Consider the following 23,604-nt stretch of genomic DNA (forward strand, 5'->3'; position numbering starts at 1 on the left):
ACTGCACGTGCACCATCCCTGAAGCAGTTGTGGTTAAGGGCTTAGGTCGAGCGTCTGATGGTATTATGTTTATGTCCCACCAAGTTCTGAACCCACAACCTTTGGACAGGAGCACAACCCCCCCTGGGCTACACTGCCCCAGGAATACTTTTCAGTCTGCATCAAATCACCAAAGCCTTAACCGTCCTGTTAAGAGTGGAAACATTTGTTTCAGATGGAAACCAAATCCATGGCGAAGTCCCCAGTGCTCAGAGGAAGGTGCAGTGACCCCCGGAGGACGAAAAGAAACATTCGGACCCAGTTTATATTGAAATAAAGTATTTATTTCTCTCCCTCCCCATTAAGCAACTTTGGTCATAGTGCTAAATAGTGACTTTTTTCATTGGAGACCATGATTATCATCTGAAGGCCCATAACACTCTGAATACTCCAACTACAGTTCTTATGTATAACACATTTCATGTGATTACTTATCTTAGGTTGGAAGCATAATAATTAATTAGTGTGTTAATAGAACTTATAGGTTAAGTACCTTTTTATCACTCTTCAGTTTCAACGTACTTAATTTGTGGTGTTGCTTAGCTATGTAGTGTTTTTTCCACACTTCTCGCTCTGGGTAATCTAACCTGCTTATTGAGGGTAAATACCAGTCCACAGTATTCCGCTTTCTACCGTGAACATGTTGAGCTATTTGCCAGTATAATTAGGGGATCACATTTCAGATTTAGGTTTATATTAATTTAATATTACCTGATGTCTTTCTGTCATAAAGTGCAAGAGTTTATTCTATAGCTTTTTTAAATTTGCTTGGGTATTTAATTTATTTTGGTTTGTCGCCATCTTTAGCAAATGTTTTTGCACAGTTGAGATTCTAGCTATTATCATTTGACTACTGCAGCCAGTGTTAGTATTAGCTTTAGGACTCCGGTCCCGTAATCCAGTGCATCTAGATCCGGCTCTCGGGGACCCGCAGACGGTGCCACGTTTTTGTTCCCGAGAACCGGGTTTGGATGCACTGCCTTAATCGATGATGATTTTGACTTCCTTGAACAGCGAAACGTGGTCGTAAGCTAATTTTAAAATGTCTACACTGTTCAAGCTCAGGAGTTATGGGATTAATTTTGAGCCATGTACTTGAATGTTTGTATATATAACAACCCAATGCTCTACATCAATGTGAAATTGCACTTAATTCTTTATCATACTTGTTTGTAGTGGGATCAAATTTCAAGGCATACGAGGTCTGTCCGACTTGTATATAAAGCGCTTAATGTTTTGTATTTCAAATTTTTGCATTTACGAGATGCAGACTGTTCGCAAAATAAAGATTTTTTTTTTCCTGTAAAAGCTTTCGGTCTGGTATTTTTTGTGTCCCTTGAGGGAAAGTAAATTTCATCCTTGGAAGTTGTGCACTTCCACCCCGTCTTAAAATTTCATCTGTCCATTTTCTGTATCCATCAGTCACTTCTTCAAATCTTATAGTTCCCACAAAAGAGATGTGATAAGCTGAGTGATGTGAGATAATGTGAATTGCATATGAGCCTTTAAGTCAGGGGGCTCTGGCCTAATTTACAAGGAGTGCTACATCCACAAAAGATGATTTGCTTGTTCCATACAGTGGTATATCAAATTTGGGGGGGGGGGGGGGCAGCTGAACAGTAATATTACTTCTCCTTTCTCATCAACTCTGCAGCACACTGTGACCGTGTGGCTAAATGCAAAGAAATTAACACAGTTGATCCGATATCTAAACAGTGTTTTGTGGGCTACTCAATGGCTCTGTCCAAATGCATTGTCGACCAATGTTCTGATCCAAGGGGAATATTGGTTTTCTTTTTTTTTTAATGTTCTGGTCTGTTAGCTTGCTTATGAATGAAGCTTACTTGCTTTAAAGGTTTGTGTCAGTTTCATCTAAAGCAAATTGATAGCTGTAGTTATACAACTGGAGCCATTGAAAATGCCCCTTCATCAATGCAGGAGATGAGCCTCAAATCACCAGGCTTGAGCCGTGTGTGTGTGTGTGTGTGTGTGTGTGTGTGTGTGTGTGTGTGTGTGTGTAAATGTTCGTTCGTGTTTGAATGGTTTTATTGCTTTCATCAACCCACCGGTTTTCCTGGTGAGGGTAAAAACTCATTTTTTTCTGCATTTGCTGTCATTTGTTTCTGCCAGAAATCATGGTTCCGAACTCTTCAATGCTCATTTCGTCACCATGGTACTGCTGAACGTGTTCGGGGTTTATGCTACCGGCGTTCAGCGCCTCCTCCACCGAGTACCACTTGCCCATCTTTTTGTCATGGAGGACCGATGACTCTCCATCCGGGTCCCGTATCGTGATCTCCTCCCAGTCGCACTCCTGGCTTTGAAGTTTAACAGACATGGTCCAGTCTATAAGTCCCCACCTGTACGCCTCTTCCGGCTTCAGTTCCTGGTGTGTGTTTGGGTCAATGATCCTAATGGCCCGCCGATGATAATTTTCCCTGTGTTCCTTCTTGATTTTCACCCCTGATAACTCTTTCTTCAGCTCCTCAATTTCTTGGTCTTTCTTGTCCTCAATGGCCTTGAGGTTCGATAGCTCCTGCTGGAGGGAGGCCAACTGTGTCCCCATCATTTCCCCGTTGTGTGACTGAGGCAGATTTGCTATGCTTCTGTTTTCGTTTAGCGTGATCTGATACTCCCCGCCACGTCTCTCAATTTCCTGCTTCAGTCTTTGGTTCTCCTGATATAAATTATTGTTTATAGTGTGAATTTCTTCCAGCTCTTTATTAAAGTCTTCATTCATATTTTCCATATCCGATAGTCTGTGGTTAACATCTCTCAGATGGTCATTTAACTCATGGTGCCGATTCCTCTCCTCCTCTAAGCTTTTCTTCAGCTTCTCTATCTCCAACACTGTGTCTCTCTTTCCTTCTTCAGAAGGGCCTAAATTTCCCTGTGTTGCCTGCTGCCGCAGTAATGATTTTATCTTATCCTCCAACAGAATTCGCTTGTCACGCTCTTCCTGAATTTGTCGCTTAAGGAGGATATTCTCCCGTTCATCTTGGGGGTCCTGTGGAAGGGCTACGTTTTCTTTGAAAATTTTCTCATCTTTTCCCTTGTTCTTGACTTCGAGGTCATTGAGCCGATCTTGCAACATCTGCACCTCCATCTCGGCTCTCTTCCGGGCTTTTTGTTCTCGCTCGAGCTCATCCAGCTGAATGTCTGAATCTGATTTTTGACCTTGGATCTCACACAGGTCATCTCCAAGGGCTTCTCTTTGTCTCGTTCCATTGGTGATGCTCTCAGGAAAGGTGGAGCGCTCAGACTTCACAAGTGGGTCTTCCTTCAGTTTAGCAACTTCCTGTTGGTTGACGTTATCCTGGGCCTGTAGGAGGGATGTCTTCTGAAGCTGAAGAGCTAACTTCTCTTTCTCCAAGTCTATAAACCTGCTTTCTTCTTGAGAAAGTTGTTGCTGGAGAGTTTCTAACTCCTGCTTTGCATCTGAATCATCGTGATTCTGAATAACTTCCTTTGTAATCTCTTCAGTCCTCACTAGAAGCGTTGCAGCCTTACATGTTTGAATGTCATCTCTCAGTTTAAGAATTTCCAAATTACACTTCTCTGTTTCAAGGCCTTTGTCTAGAATTTTGTTCCTTAGCTGTTGCACTTCTGTGTCTTTGTCCTCCTCAGTCTCGCCGATGGTTCCTGCGGCCTCGTTGCTCTTTAATCCCTTCAGTTTCTCCTGAAGGAGTTTCACTTCTTCTTCAGTCTGTTTTCTCTTGGTGGTTTCTTCACGTATTTGTCCCAGCAGCTCTCTGTAGGATTTCTCAAACCCTGCCTCACTGACAGCCTTGGTGACGTCCTGTTCCCTGTCCTGTCCATTGCTGAGTATCTCTTCAGCTGCACCTTCCTCCCTTTTCTCTGTTTCCAGGCTACAACATTTCAAACTGAGCAGTTCCCGCTCCTGTTGTAGGTCCCAGTTCAGCCTCTGCTCATCAGAGAGTTCCTGTTGGACTTTTTGGATCTCGTCCTCCAGTTTTCTCCTCATGATGATACCTCGTGGTTTTTGGCCTTCCATAAGAGATATTTCATCTTGAGTCCTTTTTTGTTCTGGGACATTCTGCTGTGACATGGAAGATAAATGTGTCTTGTCATGGGATTTCTTTTCTTCATATATTACAATCTTATTTTGTCAGTACAATTTTACTATTAAAATCACTCAGTATGACATAAATGTCATTGAAAAAAGCTGGAATATTTAATGGCCATTTTCTCACTATGTAAACAAATATCAGTTTGCATTTTATCTTATATACAGATTACATGTTGTATATATTTATCCAAAAGTAAAATTCATTACCTGGTTTAATAGATTTAGTGCATACTCGAGGCCTTGAAGTCTGTGTTTGTTTATGGCAGAAGCTTCCAGAAATTTATGTTCTAACGTAGATTCCTACAGAGTGTTAATATTCATGAGTGCTTATACTCATAAAGACACAATTAAACATGATGTTAATTATCAGATAAATGTTACTGTACTTCCAAGTTCATATCAGTATTATCCAAAAATAGATGAGCAATATATTTCTTCTAAAATTAGTCATTTCACCTCATTTTTGAGACTGGGAGCTCTACTTTCAAGCATATTTATGTTTTTCATGACCTGACCATCCTCAAGGTCAAGGAATGTTTTCAACTGAAGTGCCTGAGTTTCATAGTCCTGAAAAGTTAAGGAAATTAGAAGTGAGAATATTGCAAAGGCCGAGTATTAATCAGACAGTGATGAAAGTTATTCATATTCCCATTTATAAGATCATCCCCCTAACCTCGACAGCTTGGTGGTACAGCCATGCATTTCTTAAAACCTCTTGCAAGTCCAATTGTTTCCTGGCAATATCAGCTATCAGATTCTGTGGCAGAAAAAAGGAAACATCATAATGAATTCTGGATGAAAAATATATACGTTAAATACTAATGGAAGGTCATTGGACTTAAACTGCTTGTATCAGAAAGCAAGCAGCTTCATCTCGTCTTGTCTTGTTCCAGTTCTTACTCTTTGTTCTTTCAGCTTGGCATCCAGTTGTTGGACATTGTCTGTGTCCTGGGGCTCATAGTTGGGTAGCTGGCAAAGCCAATCCTTTAGCTTGTTATACAAACGGCTGTAGTTGTTTAAAGCAACCTTAGCTTTTTGTAGACTCTTAGACCTTCCGGAGAAAATGAAACGAGTGGGTTTGGTTGTGTAATAGCTAAGCGAATGACGACATTGACAAATGTCCCAAACGCCCAACACCACCAGCTACAGCACGGTTCTGTGTTAGACAGCTTGCTCACCTGGCCTCCACTTGCTTGTTGACAAGTTCTTGATGCCTCCTGAGCCTGTGGACCTCTGCCTGCTGCCTGTTCATATCAGGACAGTGCTCATGCACTTTGCTGACCATGCCTTCACAGCAGGACCTGAGAATTCCAAGATTCGTCTGGGCCTCATCGAAGGCAGGTCTTTTGGATTCCAGATCAGAGCATATTGTCTTTGAAAACAGAATAACAGTTTTTAGCCGCAGTAGTTATCGGCTTGAGTTGTGCGTGTAATTTTATGTGGTTCTTGGTCACATGTCACAAAAAAAGGGTCTAGATAAGTAGGAGCTCCTAACAGGAGAACATTGTATTTGTTATGCTGCTCAATAATCCATCCATCCATCCATTTTCCAAACCGCATATCCTACTGGGTCGCGGTCAATAAAATCCATTTTAACAATATACAGTCTCCTTTGCCATAAGCCGCAAGTTCCACTAGAATATTACTTCATCCATAAAGGAGAATCTGTACAGTAGTTAACCTTCAAAATCTATTAAGAACTTACAAAAAGACACTCCTGCAGTCTTTCAAGGGAAGACAGGTCCGCCGGCATAACTTGCTCCTCCGCCAGAGTCATTTCATAAGTGTTCAGTAGCTCCCCTATGGTGCTCAAAGAGCTTTCTAGTCTGCTGGAGTTCATAAACCTGTCGGACACAAGAAACCGCTCAGCTGTTGGATTTAATAAGCAGATTTTTTTACTATGCTCATTTCACGGCAGTGGCTTTGAGATGAAGAGCCATACTTGTCCTCTGCACATTTCAGCAGTGCGTTGACCTTGTTGCATTTATCGTTGGCTTCGTTCACTTTTGCGAAGAGCTGAGAGGCACCGGCGCACTTTGGGTGAGAATTTAGGAGCCTCTCCGCCTCTTGGACTTTGGACTTCTTCTTAAGCTCGATTTTCTTAATGCAAGCCTCCGTGTCCTACAATGACAACAAACCTATTTATACTAAGAATTTAGTGTTAATTCGTTACAGTAACCATAATAAATAAAAGCATAACTGAGTGTGTAAGTCCTGTTCTACTGAAATGTTTAAATAAAAAGTAAATGACTAAGTCTTTAGAAAATAACTAAAAAGTTTGTTACCTTGAGGACTCTGATCCGATTTGTACTGTCCTGGAATGGATCATTCTGCTGCAGTGGGGGTCTCAAAACGGTGTAGATGCCCTCTTCCTGTTTGTTGAGATCATTAGTGATTTTCTCCAGATTGGCCATCAACCGAAGGCAAAGCTGCTCTTGACTGGCTTCTGGGTCCAATTTATAGAGTAAAAGCAGAACCAACAGGGTAAACATTACTTTTATGATTGACTTATCTTTTACTTGAATAATATAGATAATAGACATAATCAAACTATATACATTTAAAGCTTATGTACCAGAAAGGCCCGGCTTTTCTTTCTTAACTTCTTCTAACTTCTTTTGTAGTATATCCTTGCTTCTAGAAATATTTTCTCTGATATCACTCTTCAGGCTAGCTATGCTACAGAGAGAGAGGATTATGGTAAAGTTACATTTGAGCCCCATATTGCAGAAGGTGCACAAACAAGTGCATGGTGTGTATACGCACCTCTGGGAAAGAGCAATGGTCTCCGGGTCGGTGGGAGGGACGAGGAAGCACACCGCCGGGGCGGACAGGTGGCAGCCTGCGAGGTCCAGCACTTTCCACTTCCGTCTGCCGATGCTAAGAAGGGTGTATGTCTTACCTTGGGTTATTGATCCCTGTGTAAAGGAAAATCTGAGATACATATCACTGACATACTCCAGTTTCCTCTGCACTCCTACAGATTAAGAATGATTATTTCTATATGACATACTTGAGGATGACAGTCAGTGCTTGGCACTATTGGGCGCGTTTGACTTCAGCCAGCCGCTTACAGCGCTGGCTTAAAGCAATGCATTCTGGTCCTGATGCAATGCATCATGGTTAGATTTTTTTGTCCGACTTAAACCGGCGCCGCAAAACGTCACCACTCGTCACCATGTCACATGGTACAAAAACCTCGCGAGAGCAAGACGACTTAAGACAGATCGTGCAGCACCTCTCAGCCGGCTGCACAAACTGGAGCCGCCTCCGTGACGACACAACTTTGCTATTATTGGCTGAAGAGTTTAGTTACACGCATGACGATTGTATCCCAGGCAGTTCCGATGCATTATCTGACTATCTTTTTACACAGGGCCACTATACATAATAGTTTATTTTTTCACTGCTAAGAGTTTGGATCAGGAGTTGGTTATTGTAAAAGAAGTAATGTGCATGCAGGTGATATTTCTATAGATGTATCTACACCCTTCTGGCAGTGCTGCCATTGCAGTCAGGTCTCGCACTACGAGGAGTAGAAGCCCTACTTAGCTGCAGACAGTTTATACTCCAGCCCTGCAGCCGCCGGCAGATCTCGCTCCACGTCACGTCAGCTGCAGAGAGACCTACGCCCAAGTTGAACGCACCCCTTATTTGTCTATTTCTTACTACTTTTTGTCTTTATTTATTACTTCCTACAGTATTGCTGCTGTATTAAGTATTGTTTACATACACTACCAGTCATATCAGTTTTTGCACATCACAGGTTTTTACCACTTTTCCATTTATTTCATAAACTGCTGATTTTTTATTCTTGTTAAGCACTGGAAAGTTGAGTGAACAACTATAAGTCAAATAAAACAAGTTTCACACACACACACACACCCTAAATTAACTACCACTGTCACAGTGCTGTTTAACGCTGATTGTGACAATCATGGTTTGCTAAACCAGCTCTAGGGACTTAACTCTGGGTATGTAGAACTTACTTCGCAGTGCACCCCACAGCCCCCCTGTTTTTTGCTTTTATTATTGCAAAAACACTCCCCCTCCCAATGTTACTGAATGGTGCACTGTAGTCTTGGGGGAATGCTACCTCCCAGCTTTATACCTATATATAGAGGATATGAAAACAAAGCTCACTTGGCCTGAAGGGCTCAGTCACTCAGCTGCCCCTGGGATTTGACCTAACCTCCTTCCGATCACAGGCACTGTGTTCTACCCCACTGACCCACACGCTACCCCATCACTTTTCTAGACAAATCAATTTACAGGTTAAATTTTGCCTTATTGAAATATATATTTCATTTGTTGTTTCACATGTGTGCAGTGAAAAGAGAGGCTTTAATGTGGCCTCGCAGTGCTGCATTTAACAAAAGCGACAACGTAATATTTACAGTATAAAACAGGATGAGACAGACAGCCCCTAGTGAAACAATGGGGGGGGGAACGCAGTGCAGTATAATATAATATGTCACATGTAGAGCAGTATACTAAACACTCAGGCTCAAGTGACAAGGGAGAGGGCAGGTAACCTGGTCTGTGTGGAAGTTGCACAGGGCCTCCACCAGGGGGAGCTCCATGGGCATCTTCCTGCGGACCTTCAGGGGATGCACATTCTGACTCTGCGCCTGCAGGACCTCCACCCGCTTCTCATGCTGGTCCATAGCTCCCACCAAGTCCTGGCTCACACAGGCATATGGGTCAGGAGGGCTCACCCCTTGCATTCAAGGAACTTCACAGGCAGAGGAGAAATGTAACTCACGTCGAGGTCTGAGATGAGAAGCTCTATCTGGTATGCGTCCTTGAACTCAGGGTTGTATCTGCTGCTCAGCTCTTTGTCGATCCTTTGTAACAGGTCCCGGACGTCCCGTGCTTCCCTATGAAACTGCACATAACATCACACACCCGTCTCATTTAACAGTCTCAGAGGCGAAACAATATTAACCCACATTAGCAAAACAGATCTCATTACACCATAATTACTAACTGCGTCAAAATTACTCTTCATCGCTGTTGTTACCTTCGTAAACCTTGAAAATGATTATTGTTGTTTTAAACTGAGAAGAGTGGTGCAGTAGAAGCCTGCTGGATCCCTAACCCTGATGGTAATGGAATGAAACCATCCTCTGTTAAAAAGTTGTCGGGATTTGTGTTTTGGTGACAGTGTTTGGCTCAGTGGGATAAGCCTCTGTGCCCAGGAGGTTGCTGGTTTGAGCCTCAACAGAATAATCATACTGTATATCTACTGTATGTTCCCTCCAGGCTCCCTGCCAGCCATTCCACTCTTTTGCAAAAACCCGGACTGTCCTTGGATCCCCTAGGACCAGATTGGGAAACACTGGGTTATGTGCTTTCAGGCTGTGAAAGTGATTAAGGTCCTTTCAAGCTGCACTGACTCTGTGATAATCCTCCATGTTCCTCAAGTGCTTTTCCTCGCAGGTAAGCAGACCACGGAAGTCCTTCCACTCTGCCAGTACCGCTTCCATGTGTGCCTAAAAAAGAAAGCTGTGAGTACCAGCCATTCAGACTAGGGGGCGCTCTTCTCACTACGATCAGCAGTGGATGGATGGACGTACCTCAATGACGTTTACAGCCGGGTGATTATCAGCTTTGAGTGCTTCACCGTCATCAATCAGTTTGGAAACAGTGATCTCCTTTGATTCAAGACACTTGCTGATGAACTTCTGGTATGAACAACAGGACATCAACAACATTATATATTATCCCGGTACCTTAAGAACAAATCTAAACAATTCAGGGACCAAGGCAATTTCATACACCATTTACAATACTAATGAATCTTTGGTTGTTTTGTTTTTTGTAAATTACGAAAACTTTTGTATTAAGTTATCTTCTCGAGGTTACAGATTAGCCACTTACAAGTCAGAAACTTCAGTAAGACTTTACTTAAAGCACTAATGTATAATGCATCATATATACCTTTATAATGTATTATAATGCATTCATAAAACATTATAACTATTTATAAAAAGCCACAACCCATTATAGCCATGTTTATTATGCATTATGAATACTTCATGAAGCTCTCATCTATAATATATGTACCTTCATAATGCATTATAGAGGCTTATACTGACCATTATTATGCATTCTGAGTGCTTCAAGTAAAGCGTTAACGAAACTTCTAGTTACTTTATTTCCCAGAATTCCTGCCACCCTTAATGCAAAATGAATGATGAATTATGCCTCGTATTGTTTCTGCCGGGATGGGTAATCCAAGCTGGCATCACTCCAGTCGTTGCTGATTCGCTCCTCCGCCTGCTGCTCCATCCAGAAGAGCTCGACGGTGCAGCGGACCATGTAGTCCCGCAAGGTGAACAGGTGCTGGTGTCGTGCACATGAGCTGACCTGGGATCAGAAATTATGCTTCAACTGTAGTTTCGTAGGAACCTGTTTTTCGGAGCCAATGAGTTGGAGTTTCTAGGGAAATCACCTTTGTTTTAAATGAGACACAAGTCTCCACGACAAACAGTTTCTCTCCAACAGCAGAACCGAACTATACCTCAATAGGCTTAGTTACATGTCTGTAGATGCAGAGTAGTTTTCTCAAGGGTTTTAGAGTTTCAGTTTATTTACAGTATGCAGTTTATTTATTGTCAAAGTATGCTCCAGGCTAGTGTATAATGTTAACTGAAATGGCATACAACTCAATTTTTATTTCAAGTAATCTTTAAATGAGCAGAAGAAAGGCAAACTACTTTTGATGCATTTAACATTCACTCTTCAATCTTCAGACTGGCTTTCCCCACAATGGCGCCTCGTCACTGACTACACTGCCCCAAGGGACTTCGCCCCTGTTTTTTAAGAATTCATGCGACACAGGGAGTAATGTGCTTATCATTTGTTTACAAGCTGCTCATGAATGGACCAAAAGTCAGCGGATTATTTAAACCACGAAACCTGAAAGACTGAGACAGCTGGGTGGTGTTAGATTCTGCAGTTCATCTTACAGACCAAACTGGAAGCGATCTTTGGAAGAAGGAGTTGATTTCCTGATAATGTTTCACATAGACATTTAACCTTATTTCCAGCATTCTCTATGTGTAGCAGAGCTTTATTCAGACACTAAAGAGGGACACAGATCACAGTCAATAAGGAAAACAAGATTATGTCAACCAATGAAAGACTGTCTTTTGATCACCCTGATTGATCAATCCTTTGTTTAATGCTATATGTTTGCTATACATTAATTTATTGTAATAGTCTGCTTAATTAAGGGTGGTTGAGTTTCTGCCCAAGTTTCTATCCTATAAAATCCTACAACAATATACCACAGTGGTCAGTTAAGTCATAATTCATTATTGACTTGTCTTGCTCTAAGGGCAACAATAGTTCCCATTCTTCAGCCGCCATTCTCTGCAAAGGCGTATATATCCTTCAGCCACAGATACCAGCATGTTAGAAGCTTCAGTTGGCGATCACGCCTAGAATCAGCTCTGCTTCATGTACCGCTTGGGGTTTTCAAACTTCCTGCTATGTTTCATATGCATGAATCCTTTATTGTCTGGTTGCCTATAAGCAAAGGGAGGTTCCACTTAAGTTTCTGAGGTGAACAAAGCTGTTCTTACCAGAAGCTTATCGTATTTCAGCTGTAGGTCAGTGAATTTGCCCTGTAACAGAAAATGAGAAATATGAAGACCATCAGCACCTAAATTAAAGCTTATGAAAGAAAACAACACCCAATAAATCTCTTGCAATAAATGCCAGACTCACAAGTCACAATTTGCATGCTTATTAAGTGACGACACAACAATGTAATGCTGCTCACCGTGTCATTTTCCTGAGCTATAAGAGGTCCCCACGCTTCAATTTCATCGTGGAAGGCGATGTGTTCTTTCATCTGGCTTTCCATGTTTTTTAAGTCAGGCCCAAATTTGCTGCTGCTCAGACTTACCTGTCAAACAAAGTCAACACCAAAGCGCTTGTCTTAAGTCTTAAGTCTTAAACCAGAAGACTGCTAGAGCTTCTAGTTGCAGGATAATAAGAGATTGTCTGGTATCATAATAACCTGTTTCTCCTCAATGATTTTCCCCCAGTCATCACTGCAGGGTCTTTCTAAACACCTTGACTTATACATTCTCTCATGGTCCATCTGAAGTTTCCTCACTCTCTCTTCCAGCTGTATGATACTTGGAAGAACAAAAAGACCTGTTATATGTCAGAAGTCCCAACACAAATGTCTACAAAAGAACAATATTCTTGATTATCCAGTGTACAGTATATTAAGCATTACGTCAGAAACACTATTCATTAATAGGAATGGATTCATTGTTTTGAAAGACTTAAACAGATTTGTATTTCAACATTTTGGGGAATTCATGAATATTCCTTCTTAGGAATATGTCTATTCCAGGGCACAGAAAAATAGATGGATGGAATATTTCTATCAAACTTACTCTTTCTTGATTGTTTCTGCTTGAGGGTGCTTGAGGTCGCCGATAACGTTTTTTAGGTTCTTCAGCAGCTCAAGAGATTCCAGAATCTTTTCCTTGCTGTCATCCTGGTATTGTGGATCCTTTCCTTCATTAATTAAACTCAAATCCTGAAATAGGCCATTTTTACCCGATTAGAATTCACTATAATATCACCAAGAATCCGGATGAAATGCAGGTCCTTGGTAAAGTCGGATGTTCACATAACTGTTGCCAGGTTTTGCTCAGCCTCGGCGATCGTCTTCTCCACTTTGTCAGTCACCGCTGTTGGCTCTGTCTGCGGTTTTCTGAGATCACAAACAAATCAATGAATTTGACAGCCGATTAAACTCTGCTTTTCTCTCTATGAGTTTCAGCTGCGAAGATTCTGCCAGTAAAGGGGTAACTTACACATGTACAAAAGAGTGAAACAAACAATTAATAACTGCTATTCAAAAGAGGGTCTGAAAGTGTCAAGAAAACAACAGGAGTTTAGCGTTCCCAGTACTGCTGTGGTGCCGGTATGGTGGTCAGGAGGGAGTCTAGCGTTCTCAGTACTGCTGTGGTGCCGGTATGGTGGTCAGGAGGGAGTCTAGCGTTCCCAGTACTGGTGTGGTGCCGGTATACTGGTCAGGAGGGAGTCTAACACTCCCAGTACTGGAGTTTTGCCAGTGTCCTGATCAGGAGGGAGTCTAACACTCCCAGTACTGGTGTGGTATCGGTCTGCTGATCAGGAGGGAGTCTAGCGCTCCCAGTACTGGTGTGGTGCCGGTATACTGGTCAGGAGGGAGTCGAACACTCCCAGTACTGGAGTGGTGCCAGTATACTGGTCAGGAGGGAGTCTAGCATTTCCAGTACTGGTGTGGTAACGGTATGGTGGTCAGGAGGGAGTCTAACGCTCCCAGTACTGGTGTGGTGCCGGTATACTGGTCAGGAGGGAGTCTAGCGCTCCCAGTACTGGTGTGGTGCCGGTATGGTGGTCAGGAGGGAGTCTAGCGCTCCCAGTACTGGTGGGGTGCCGGTGTGCTGGTCAGGAGGGAGTCTAGCGTTCCCAGTACTGGTGTGGTGCCGGTATACTGGTCAGGAGGGAGTCTAGCGCTCCCAGTACTGGTGTGGTGCCGGTGTGCTGGTCAGGAGGGAGTCTAGCGTTCCCAGTACTGGTGTGGTGCCGGTATGGTGGTCAGGAGGGAGTCTAGCGCTCCTAGTACTGGTGTGGTGCCGGTGTGCTGGTCAGGAGGGAGTCTAGCGTTCCCAGTACTGGTGTGGTGCCGGTATGGTGGTCAGGAGGGAGTCTAGCGCTCCCAGTACTGGTGGGGTGCCGGTATGGTGGTCAGGAGGGAGTCTAGCGCTCCCAGTACTGGTGTGGTGCCGGTGTGCTGGCCAGGAGGGGGTCTAGCGCTCCCAGTACTGGTGTGGTGCCGGTATGGTGGTCAGGAGGGAGTCTAGCGTTCCCAGTACTGGTGTGGTGCCGGTGTGCTGGTCAGGAGGAGGTCTAGCGCTCCCAGTACTGGTGGGGTGCCGGTGTGCTGGTCAGGAGGGAGTCTAACACTCCCAGTACTGGTGTGGTGCCGGTGTGCTGGTCAGGAGGGAGTCTAACACTCCCAGTACTGGTGTGGTGCCGGTATACTGGTCAGGAGGGAGTCTAACACTCCCAGTACTGGTGTGGTGCCGGTATACTGGTCAGGAGGGAGTCTAACACTCCCAGTACTGGTGTGGTGTCGGTTTGCTGGTCAGGAGGGAGTCTAGCGTTCCCAGTATTGGTGTGGTGCCGGTATACTGGTCAGGAGGGAGTCTAGCGTTCCCAGTACTGGTGTGGTGCCGGTATACTGGTCAGGAGGGAGTCTAACACTCCCTGTACTGGTGTGGTGCTGGTGTGCTGGTCAGGAGGGAGTCTAGCGCTCCCAGTACTGGTGTGGTGCCGATATACTGGTCAGGAGGGAGTCGAACACTCCCAGTACTGGTGTGGTGCCGGTATACTGGTCAGGAGGGAGTCTAGCGCTCCCAGTACTGGTGTGGTGCCGGTGTGCTGGTCAGGAGGGAGTCTAGCGCTCCCAGTACTGGTGTGGTGCCGGTGTGCTGGTCAGGAGGGAGTCTAGCGCTCCCAGTACTGGTGTGGTGCCGGTGTGCTGGTCAGGAGGGAGTCTAGCGTTCCCAGTACTGGTGTGGTGCCGGTATGGTGGTCAGGAGGGAGTCTAGCGCTTCCAGTACTGGTGTGGTGCCGGTGTGCTGGTCAGGAGGGAGTCTAACACTCCCAGTACTGGTGTGGTGCCGGTATGGTGGTCAGGAGGGAGTCTAGCGCTCCCAGTACTGGTGTGGTGCCGGTGTGCTGGTCAGGAGGGGGTCTAGCGCTCCCAGTACTGGTGGGGTGCCGGTATACTGGTCAGGAGGGAGTCTAGCGCTCCCAGTACTGGTGTGGTGCCGGTGTGCTGGTCAGGAGGGAGTCTAGCGCTCCCAGTACTGGTGTGGTGCCGGTGTGCTGGTCAGGAGGAGGTCTAGCGCTCCCAGTACTGGTGTGGTGCCGGTGTGCTGGTCAGGAGGGAGTCTAACACTCCCAGTACTGGTGTGGTGCCGGTATACTGGTCAGGAGGGAGTCTAACACTCCCAGTACTGGTGTGGTGCCGGTATACTGGTCAGGAGGGAGTCTAACACTCCCAGTACTGGTGTGGTGTCGGTTTGCTGGTCAGGAGGGAGTCTAGCGTTCCCAGTATTGGTGTGGTGCCGGTATACTGGTCAGGAGGGAGTCTAGCGTTCCCAGTACTGGTGTGGTGCCGGTATACTGGTCAGGAGGGAGTCGAACACTCCCAGTACTGGAGTGGTGCCAGTATACTGGTCAGGAGGGAGTCTAGCATTCCCAGTACTGGTGTGTTGTCAGTGTGCTGGTCAGGAGGGAGTCTAACGCTCCCAGTACTGGTGTGGTGCCGGTGTGCTGGTCAGGAGGGAGTCTAGCATTTCCAGTACTGGTGTGGTAACGGTATGGTGGTCAGGAGGGAGTCTAACGCTCCCAGTACTGGTGTGGTGCCGGTGTGCTGGTCAGGAAGGAGTCTAGCGTTCCCAGTACTGGTGTGGTGCCGGTATACTGGTCAGGAGGGAGTCTAGCATTTCCAGTACTGGTGTGGTAACGGTATGGTGGTCAGGAGGGAGTCTAGCATTCCCAGTACTGGTGTGTTGTCAGTGTGCTGGTCAGGAGGGAGTCTAGCGTTCCCAGTACTGGTGTGGTGCCACTGTACTGATCAGGAGGGAGTCTTGCGTTCCCAGTACTGGTGTGGTGTCAGCGTGCTGGTCATGTATTTATGTTTGCATGTGTGCATGTGTACATGAATGAATGAATGCATGTATGCATGCATGTGTGTATGTATGAATGCATGCATGCATGTATATATGCATGCATGCACTGTATCTATGCATGTATGCATATATGCATGTATCTATGTATGCAAGTATGTATGCATGCATCAATGTATGTATGTATGTATGTATGTATAGATGGATTGATGCAAGATAAATACACTTTTCTGAAGGAAAAGCTCTATGTCTAGCGCTTACAGGTCAAATATTAAAGGAATTTAATAACTCTTCTTCAGAAAAATGTTGACTGGCAAATGACATCAGCACGGTATAACATTTAATCTCTTAGAAGTATTTCTGATTTACTAACAATCTTCCATACAGGGAGGAGCCAGTCAGCACAGGACACAGAGCAGCGGTGAAGCCTGATTACTGCACTGTTTAAAAATGCTGCTCACCTAATGGCGTGACACTGGACAGGCACATGCAGGGGGGGGGCTGGGGGTGCCTGAGCACCTGCTCTTCTTTGCCAAACTATGTAAAGCATCTTCCTTCAAATGTGCTCCACAATACAAGGGGTGGACATGCAAAATACACGGAACTGCACATGGCCAGTTTTTAAAGGGCAAGATCTTCTGTGTTCCTTATGTTAGGATTTAGTTCATTGTCACTTTGTAAATGTGTCCATTTAGAGTAAACACATATGACAAAACAAAGATAGTTTTACAAAACGTCACACTGAAGTAGGCAGACACAAGTGCTCAAAACGTTTTGACCTTTGCTGATAACTATTTGACTTCCATGCGAAGCTGTGTCTGTGTGTACTAGCTGCTGTGGTTTACGAAGACATACCCAGTTTGCAGCCAGAAAAGCCAGCAGCACTCGACAATGTAGCATTACACAAAGTTGCAGTTTTAATGCTGCATGAGCTGTAGACAGATTCCGTGCATTTGCTTAAGAGCAGGATTTAGTGATAATGTTTCACTGCGAGTTTCTTTGTGTAGCCAAAATGTGTTTACTGTATGCTATAAATGTAAGAAACCCAACTACAGAGCCGGTAAGTCCGAGAGAGTATGTCTCTTATTTTTGTCTTACTTGCAATGCTCTACAGCACATGATTTATATATAAATACACACTCACACACACAGATTTGTAATTATATCTTTGCGGGGACTCTCCATTCATTTCTATGGGGAAAAACTCTAATCCCGACATGACGACCTTAAGCCCTACCCAACAATAACCTTAACCATAAGCAACCAAACAAAATATCAGACTTTTGGCATTTTTACATTTTCAATTGCAGTCACTGATCTTTGTGGGCACCTGTAAATCGTCCCCACAATGTAAAAAAAAACAACTGGTTTTTATTACATCTGGGGGGACTTTTGGTCCCTCCAATGCAATATGAACCTAATCCACACACACACACACTAGTGGCCAAAATTGTAGAAACACTCCCAGTTTTTAGATATTACAGAACTTCATTCAACCTTTGCTCCAGTTACCTATTTAAACATCCAATGTATGATATTTGTAAACATTCCTTGATTATTTATGAACATTACCACCAGTGTTCCAGTAGTGCTTTTTAAAGCATGATGCTAAAAATGCTATGTGTTTCCACAATTTTGGCAACTATTGTATACATATACTTGACTTTTAAATTGCAAGAAATTGTAAAAGTATCACATTAAGCTTAAGCACTACATTGAGATAAAGCAATTTTTGTGAAAATGCCCTTTAATATATTGAGTGGCAACATCTATTTATACTGTAAGTTCTCAGAAAAGAAAATGTATCTGTTTATTTACTTATAGGCTACTATTATCAAATAACACACGTAATGTTTCAATTACAGCTAGCATTCTAAAATTATTCATGTAAAACAATAAATATAAATACAGAATAAAACCATAATAAAACATTTCTGTATATACAAACATGGAAAATATAGCTGCAAAAAGATCTGCCGTAGGATCTCCTTTCAGCAGTTGTTCATCCTTTCCCTTCGCAACTTCAAATCTACAGAGACTGTGACTTTTGATACATATTCATATAATGGATTGACTGAAGAAACTCTTCAGCAGCAGTTACAGCGACAAGTCAGGTGACACTGCTAGTCCTAAAACATTTTTAAAGTCTTCATTTAGTATTAGAAAGTTGAAAGTGACTCGATAATGTTCCGCCAGTTTCAGTAAGAGAAGCCATCAAAACGCAATGCGCGTGTATAGTGTAGCACCTGTATACCTGCACTTAGAACGCATTGTAAATGATTTGCTCAGTATCAAGTTGTAGGTTAAATTTGTGCAAATAGCAGACATTATTTATTTATATCATATTACTCTGTTTACTTCCTTATGTCTACTTAAAAACGCATAATTAAGTAAATAAATCACATGTTACCGAATCTCAAGAAGACGTTTATATCAGTTAGCAATCAATTACTTACATTGCGACTGGAGTCCCATTGATATTTGCGCTCTGCTCTTTTGACATAATGACGGTAGGTGCGCAGTACGGTTCCCCTGGAGAAGGTCGCTTATCTGGATGTCTCCTTGATGCTCTGCATCAATATTAAAACCTGAAAGCCGTTTTCATATGTCACCCTCCCCGTTTAAAATCAGCTGTCAGACGACACCCAAGCGCCCAGCGAAAGCTCGGATAAAACCTGGACTGGACTAACCCCAACAGGGGATGGTGTACTTGCAACTCATTAGCAAACCAAGGAAGCATTCTGATAGATGGATGTGAAGTTTTTCAGGCTGCTTTTCCCTGCTGTTAAACTTTACACCACACAAATGCAAATTGGCCGTTCCAGTAAAAGGAACTACATCCTGGCCAAATTACTCGAGTCTATATTATATAAATCTTTTTATAATTTCTTCTGCAACCCATTCGAGGGACAAGATCAGAGCTGAGATCTAATCAGTTGTGAGATTCGTGTTGAAATCTTATCTGACTTGTTCTGTCATGTCATTGTGTTTTTAAACACAGTCGGTGTCGTGAGGAATGTACTCCACACATGACAACACTGTACATCTATTTTCCAGCTCAGCTGCAAATGGAATGAAGCAGAGAGATGTACGGGGAACAAGCACGTGCAGTTATTAGTAAAATATTCATAATAAGGAAAACGTAAATCTCTGGTAACTGCGATCACCCTGAATACTCTTTATAAACCACCCATATGCTTCACTGTTGTGATAGCTGAATCATTACAGAACTATTTAAACAACTCAGTTTGCTTATCGAGTCCTTATTGCTCTAAACATAATTATCGATCCAGGGTATTATGCTATTGAATATTAATGTTAAATATACGTCTGGTTCTTAGCAAAACGCATAATTGTCAATCAGAATGAGAATAGCCTGATATGCTTTTCTAATTATGCCACCAATAGTGAAATATTTGCATTGGTCACTCATAATTGAAAATAATGGAAATCTCATTTGTCTTTGTGTGTTTTAGGGTTAGTTAAGGTGAACGTTATTTTAGATGGATGTTATTGCTATATAGTTGTATTTAGGGTTTTTTTTAGTGGGTAACCTTTAATAAAAGATGTCTGAATATTAAATTAGTTTTATAAATGGCAGTTTTTAGAAGTGTCAGCTTTCTCCCTAAAGCATATTACCTTCCCAAATTCATGGACAGTATTAAATTCCACCCATCTTCCAAATAATTATATGATACAGTGTTGCGAGAGTGCCTGGTCCCTCGTCCCCTGCGGCACAGGGCACAACATCCCAGATGCCAGGCCAGAGCAGGGTGTGCTTAGGGAGGCCGTGCGTAACTTAGGCGCACTGCCTACAAACCCACTCAACACAGGGCGGGCATGCAAAATCCACAGAGCAGGATCTGAGTCTCCAAACATGAAGATGCAAGACACTTGAGCTCCAGAATGAACAATGAACAAATAAACTAATAAACAAACAAACAAATAAATAAATGGATGAACGAACAAACAAATTTGTCAGCTCTTTGTCCTGGTCATCATGAGTCAGCGTCAGTGTAACAAATAAAAGCGCAAATAAGATCAATAGAAACATTACATACTTCTAATACAGCTTCATACCAAACGACAAAAGTGAAAATAATGCCTTTATGTGATAATTTGTAAACAACTGGGACGTCATTCATTTTAACTACTAAAGCTAAATACCTCTGACATGGGTTCTGTTGATCCAGGGTCACCATGGAGATTTCTTTGACAGCACGAACAATAATATTATGAGATGGCGGGCGGTGGAATGCAGAAACGGAACAGAGTAAGAAGTCAGAGGCAGACACCTTAGATCTTTGAAGGAGTAAAAAAAACAAACGTGGTAAAAGAATGTAACTGACTCCCTTCACAGTAGGACTTAAACATCTCCTGCTGATTGTTCTTACCTGAGAGTGAAATTATTGCAACCTTTCAAAGGCTCCTGCTGGACGTCAAAGGAGGAAGGCATGGCTTTTTGGGCTATAAAGGGAGGCCCACCCAGTGATCAGCTTACAACTTGACAATATCATGTTTATCAAGAGAAAACTCTACTGCCTGTAAGGCGTCCTCTTCCGTGGTGGCTTACAATGGAATCTCAGTCTCTGCATATCTCACTCTCCTATGACAAACGCACACACATGCAGAGCAAAGCAGGCCAAACAGCAATATAATTACTCTGCAGGCGACAGATTTGAACCAGCAATCTTACAAATACAGGCATGGGCTCCTAACACACCGATCAGGAAAAATTATTCATAACTTTGTTGCCATTCCTTTCCATGATTAGCCAAACAGCATATCGTAGTGAAAGAATCTAATTTAAGGCTGTTTTGCAAATTCACTCATCAGAAGCTGTTTTTTTTTCCCTATGGGGGGTGATGGAAGAGGCCAGTTTCCAAGACGGCTGATAGTTCCGACAAAACTGCTACAGTTTATCAGAATGTATTATAGTAATTAAAACAAACTTATACAGGTGTGTATGTATAATTCCACCCATTATCTAAATATATATCCAACACTGGGATATGGGATCTTGACTCTCTAGAGCAGGGGGACACCGTGGATGGAATGGCAGCTCTACCTGGGAAATAAAAAAATATTAAAATGCACGATTTTATTTTCTCGTTTATACGTGAAAACACACTAGGAAAAGAAACAGGTAATTATCAGCACTCCCACCTTGCAGTTACCACCCTGGCCTGTATCCCAAGTAATTATATCCAGTTCATCCTCATTCTCGCAAGAGCACAGCAACTGCAAGATCCTGGTTCAAGTCCAAAAAGGCTTTGCAGTCCTGTGTCCTTGAGCTTATTGTCATTGAGTTTAGTACCTAAATAAATACTATAGCGATGACTATGTTTATATAAAGGGTGTATGAATAAATCCTAATTTATTAATCCAGATAGTGTTGACAGGAGGATTCAGCCTGCAGGATTGTCAAATCAACCTCCCAACAACTAGCATGACCTGTTTTGCAACTGCTGTGTAATTTGTACCCTAAATAAAGAAAAGTCAACAAAGAGAACAATGTAATGATTCAGTAATAATTCAGAAAAACAAAGAGACGTTCTTTATTTTCTGTTTGTTGAAGCATCCTGGGTTGTGGTTGGAAGTTGACTGTCTTCTTACTTAATCCTCTGTGGGTGTGAAGGAAAGGTCATCTGTTAACCAGATGTTAATTCCATCAGACAGGATTGCAACTGTAATTGCAGGGCTGGCAAGGTATGAGAGGGAATCATCCATAATTACACCTCATGACAACAAACAATGAACTAGATGTTTCTAGAAATTTTAATACACGTGTGCTGCTTTACGGTGAGGACTGTGTCAGCACACAGGGAGGGTTCTCTGTCTGTACAGGTTTCCTTTGTGTACTTGGGGCTTTTCCCACAGTCCAGAAACATACACTTTGGGGAATCGATGTCTCCAAATGACTCTTAGAGTGCAATTGTGTGTGTGTGTCCTGTAATGAACCAGCATCCTGTCCAGCGTGTTCCGCTGCCTTGAGACGGACACATGGATGGATAGATGGACGGACGGATGGATGGATGAATAGAGGATTGTGCTGCAGGTGTGGCTACGTTGATAGTTATAATAACATCACGAAGACTTGCTCTGCCAATGAGGGAGGCGCCGTCAATCTATCCAATATAAACTGCGACACTTAACCAGGGAGTATGTTACATTAAAATCATGTTTTAATCTCATACCAAAGACAATGTAGGGAACACAAAAGCTTTTTATTATGTCCTATTAGATTATAATCTCAGCATAATCTGATTTTACAATTATATTTGCTAATTTAAAAAGAATTCTAAGATGAAAGACAATTTAATGAAAATCATCAAAGAAAATTACAGTAGCTTTCAAGCAATAAATTACGAATTATTTATTTGCCATAGGTAGCGGGTTAACAAATGTAACTAAAGGCATCTGTGATTATGATTTATTTAGACGTCTTTAACATGAAATATTGACCACAAAAATAAAGCAAGCTGTGGTTGACCCTGTATCCTATAGATCATAGTGCATTTTAGGCTTAAGCATTGAGCAAGTACATGCATTCCTGGAAATGTTTCTTTTAGGGGAGCAGCTGAATTATGCTACTATTTAGCACTAAATGAACCAAAGTGAACTTTAGGCTTGCTTGGATTTGTAAAGTGTGTTCTGCTCACTCCGGCATAAAGGACATCTTTCCACACTTGAAGCCAAACGATAACGCCCCACACTAGCTTTATTATGTTTATTTTTGTTTGCAGTAGCTGCAGGTAGCCCTGGATATGAGAAGCGGTTATGGAAAATGGATGGATGGATGGATGGATGGATGGATGGATGGATGGATGGATGGATGGATGGATGGAAAGAGGTTGCCCATATGGAGCAGAGGAACTTAATCAGGCCCCATGAGAGCAGGCAGAGCTTGGCAAAGGCAAAGGAGAAGCGACACTCAAACACAAAAACACTCTCTGCCCCAGACGCAAAGTGTTGCCACAACATTGCTATTTCATAACATGACATGCAGCAGTTTGCAGCTCACACTGGTTACACAACAATGGTGACATTAGGCCAGGAGCGGGTGCCATTACGAAGCGGGTAAGATGGAAAAATGAGAAGTTTTCTGTGGAATTTCTTTCCTAAACGGCTCCTCCCCCCTACAAAACAGGTCAGGGCTGTCAGAGCAAACTGTCAGCGTGGTGGAAGAGCACACGGCTTTTTGGGCTATAAGGAGTGGGTGGGTTAGTCAGGCTCGTTGGGCTTGGCATGGTTAATGCACGCGACCGTGGCCAGAGATCACCGGCTGCTACGTTACACAGCCTGTTGAAAGCTTCTGTTCTCAGCCTTAAGACAGGCGTCCCAGAGGGACCGTGTGGTTACAGTCATCGTATCCGAAAGCTTCAGCGCAGCCACCCTCAGCTACCTCTGAAAACACCCTATTTCCACATCGTTTCTGGGGCTCATAATTAGGGTGTCATCTGAGTGAATGTGTAATAAAAAGGAATGTTCAATGGCAGATCACAGGGTTCTGCTGAAGCAATAGAAAAGAGCTTCTTAAGATTAAGACATGTGTGCCCTACCCTCACTCTCATACATTAAAAACAATGACAGGAGCCTTTTCAAAGACCGGCATCTGGGCTATTTTTCAGTGGTAATTCGTGGTTAGAGAGAGAAAAGGCATTTTAAACAAAAGTAGCTAAACCACTATGTCAGGGTTCCCAAGAATCAAATGTTTAGCCCACGCAAAACACGTCACGAGCATTAGGTCATTTTAAT

General features: G+C 43.0%; 2 protein-coding genes and 1 long non-coding RNA gene across 7 annotated transcripts in view; 2 read left to right on the forward strand and 1 right to left on the reverse strand.

Moving 5' to 3' along the window:
* Nucleotides 1-1,347, forward strand: part of ubn1 (ubinuclein 1) — a 13,804-nt gene extending 12,457 nt beyond the window's left edge. For both annotated transcript variants that reach the window (XM_049013899.1, XM_049013900.1), the window contains one exon: nucleotides 215-1,347. In XM_049013899.1, coding sequence (XP_048869856.1) covers nucleotides 215-267 — 53 coding nt within the window. In that variant the 3' untranslated portion in view covers nucleotides 268-1,347. The remainder of the gene's footprint in view (nucleotides 1-214) is intronic.
* LOC125742168 (periplakin-like) lies at nucleotides 302-18,507 on the reverse strand. 4 transcript variants are annotated; one of them, XM_049013896.1, is made up of 22 exons: nucleotides 18,303-18,507; nucleotides 12,794-12,872; nucleotides 12,550-12,695; nucleotides 12,162-12,282; nucleotides 11,922-12,047; nucleotides 11,722-11,763; nucleotides 10,340-10,501; nucleotides 9,709-9,816; nucleotides 9,529-9,624; nucleotides 8,895-9,017; nucleotides 8,665-8,811; nucleotides 6,896-7,047; nucleotides 6,705-6,808; nucleotides 6,415-6,572; nucleotides 6,072-6,250; nucleotides 5,835-5,973; nucleotides 5,308-5,501; nucleotides 5,030-5,180; nucleotides 4,803-4,886; nucleotides 4,586-4,696; nucleotides 4,337-4,429; nucleotides 302-4,099 (listed from the first exon to the last, which is right to left on the reverse strand). In XM_049013896.1, the coding sequence occupies exons 1-22, from the start codon at nucleotides 18,347-18,349 to the stop codon at nucleotides 2,153-2,155; spliced, it is 4,509 nt and encodes a 1,502-aa protein (XP_048869853.1). In that variant the 5' UTR covers nucleotides 18,350-18,507; the 3' UTR covers nucleotides 302-2,152. The 4 variants fall into 4 exon arrangements, with proteins under 4 accessions (XP_048869853.1, XP_048869854.1, XP_048869852.1 ...); XM_049013897.1 differs by having other exon boundaries at nucleotides 302-4,096; nucleotides 6,415-6,575; XM_049013895.1 differs by having other exon boundaries at nucleotides 6,415-6,575.
* On the forward strand, nucleotides 13,392-15,187 carry LOC125742170 (uncharacterized). The gene is made up of 3 exons (XR_007398030.1): nucleotides 13,392-13,704; nucleotides 14,055-14,104; nucleotides 15,055-15,187. It is a non-coding gene; the product is annotated as an uncharacterized LOC125742170 (long non-coding RNA).
* Nucleotides 18,508-23,604: the final 5,097 nt, after the last annotated feature.

This window comes from Brienomyrus brachyistius, chromosome 5 (genome assembly GCF_023856365.1).
Source record: "Brienomyrus brachyistius isolate T26 chromosome 5, BBRACH_0.4, whole genome shotgun sequence".
In the NCBI taxonomy this organism is placed as follows: domain Eukaryota; kingdom Metazoa; phylum Chordata; class Actinopteri; order Osteoglossiformes; family Mormyridae; genus Brienomyrus; species Brienomyrus brachyistius.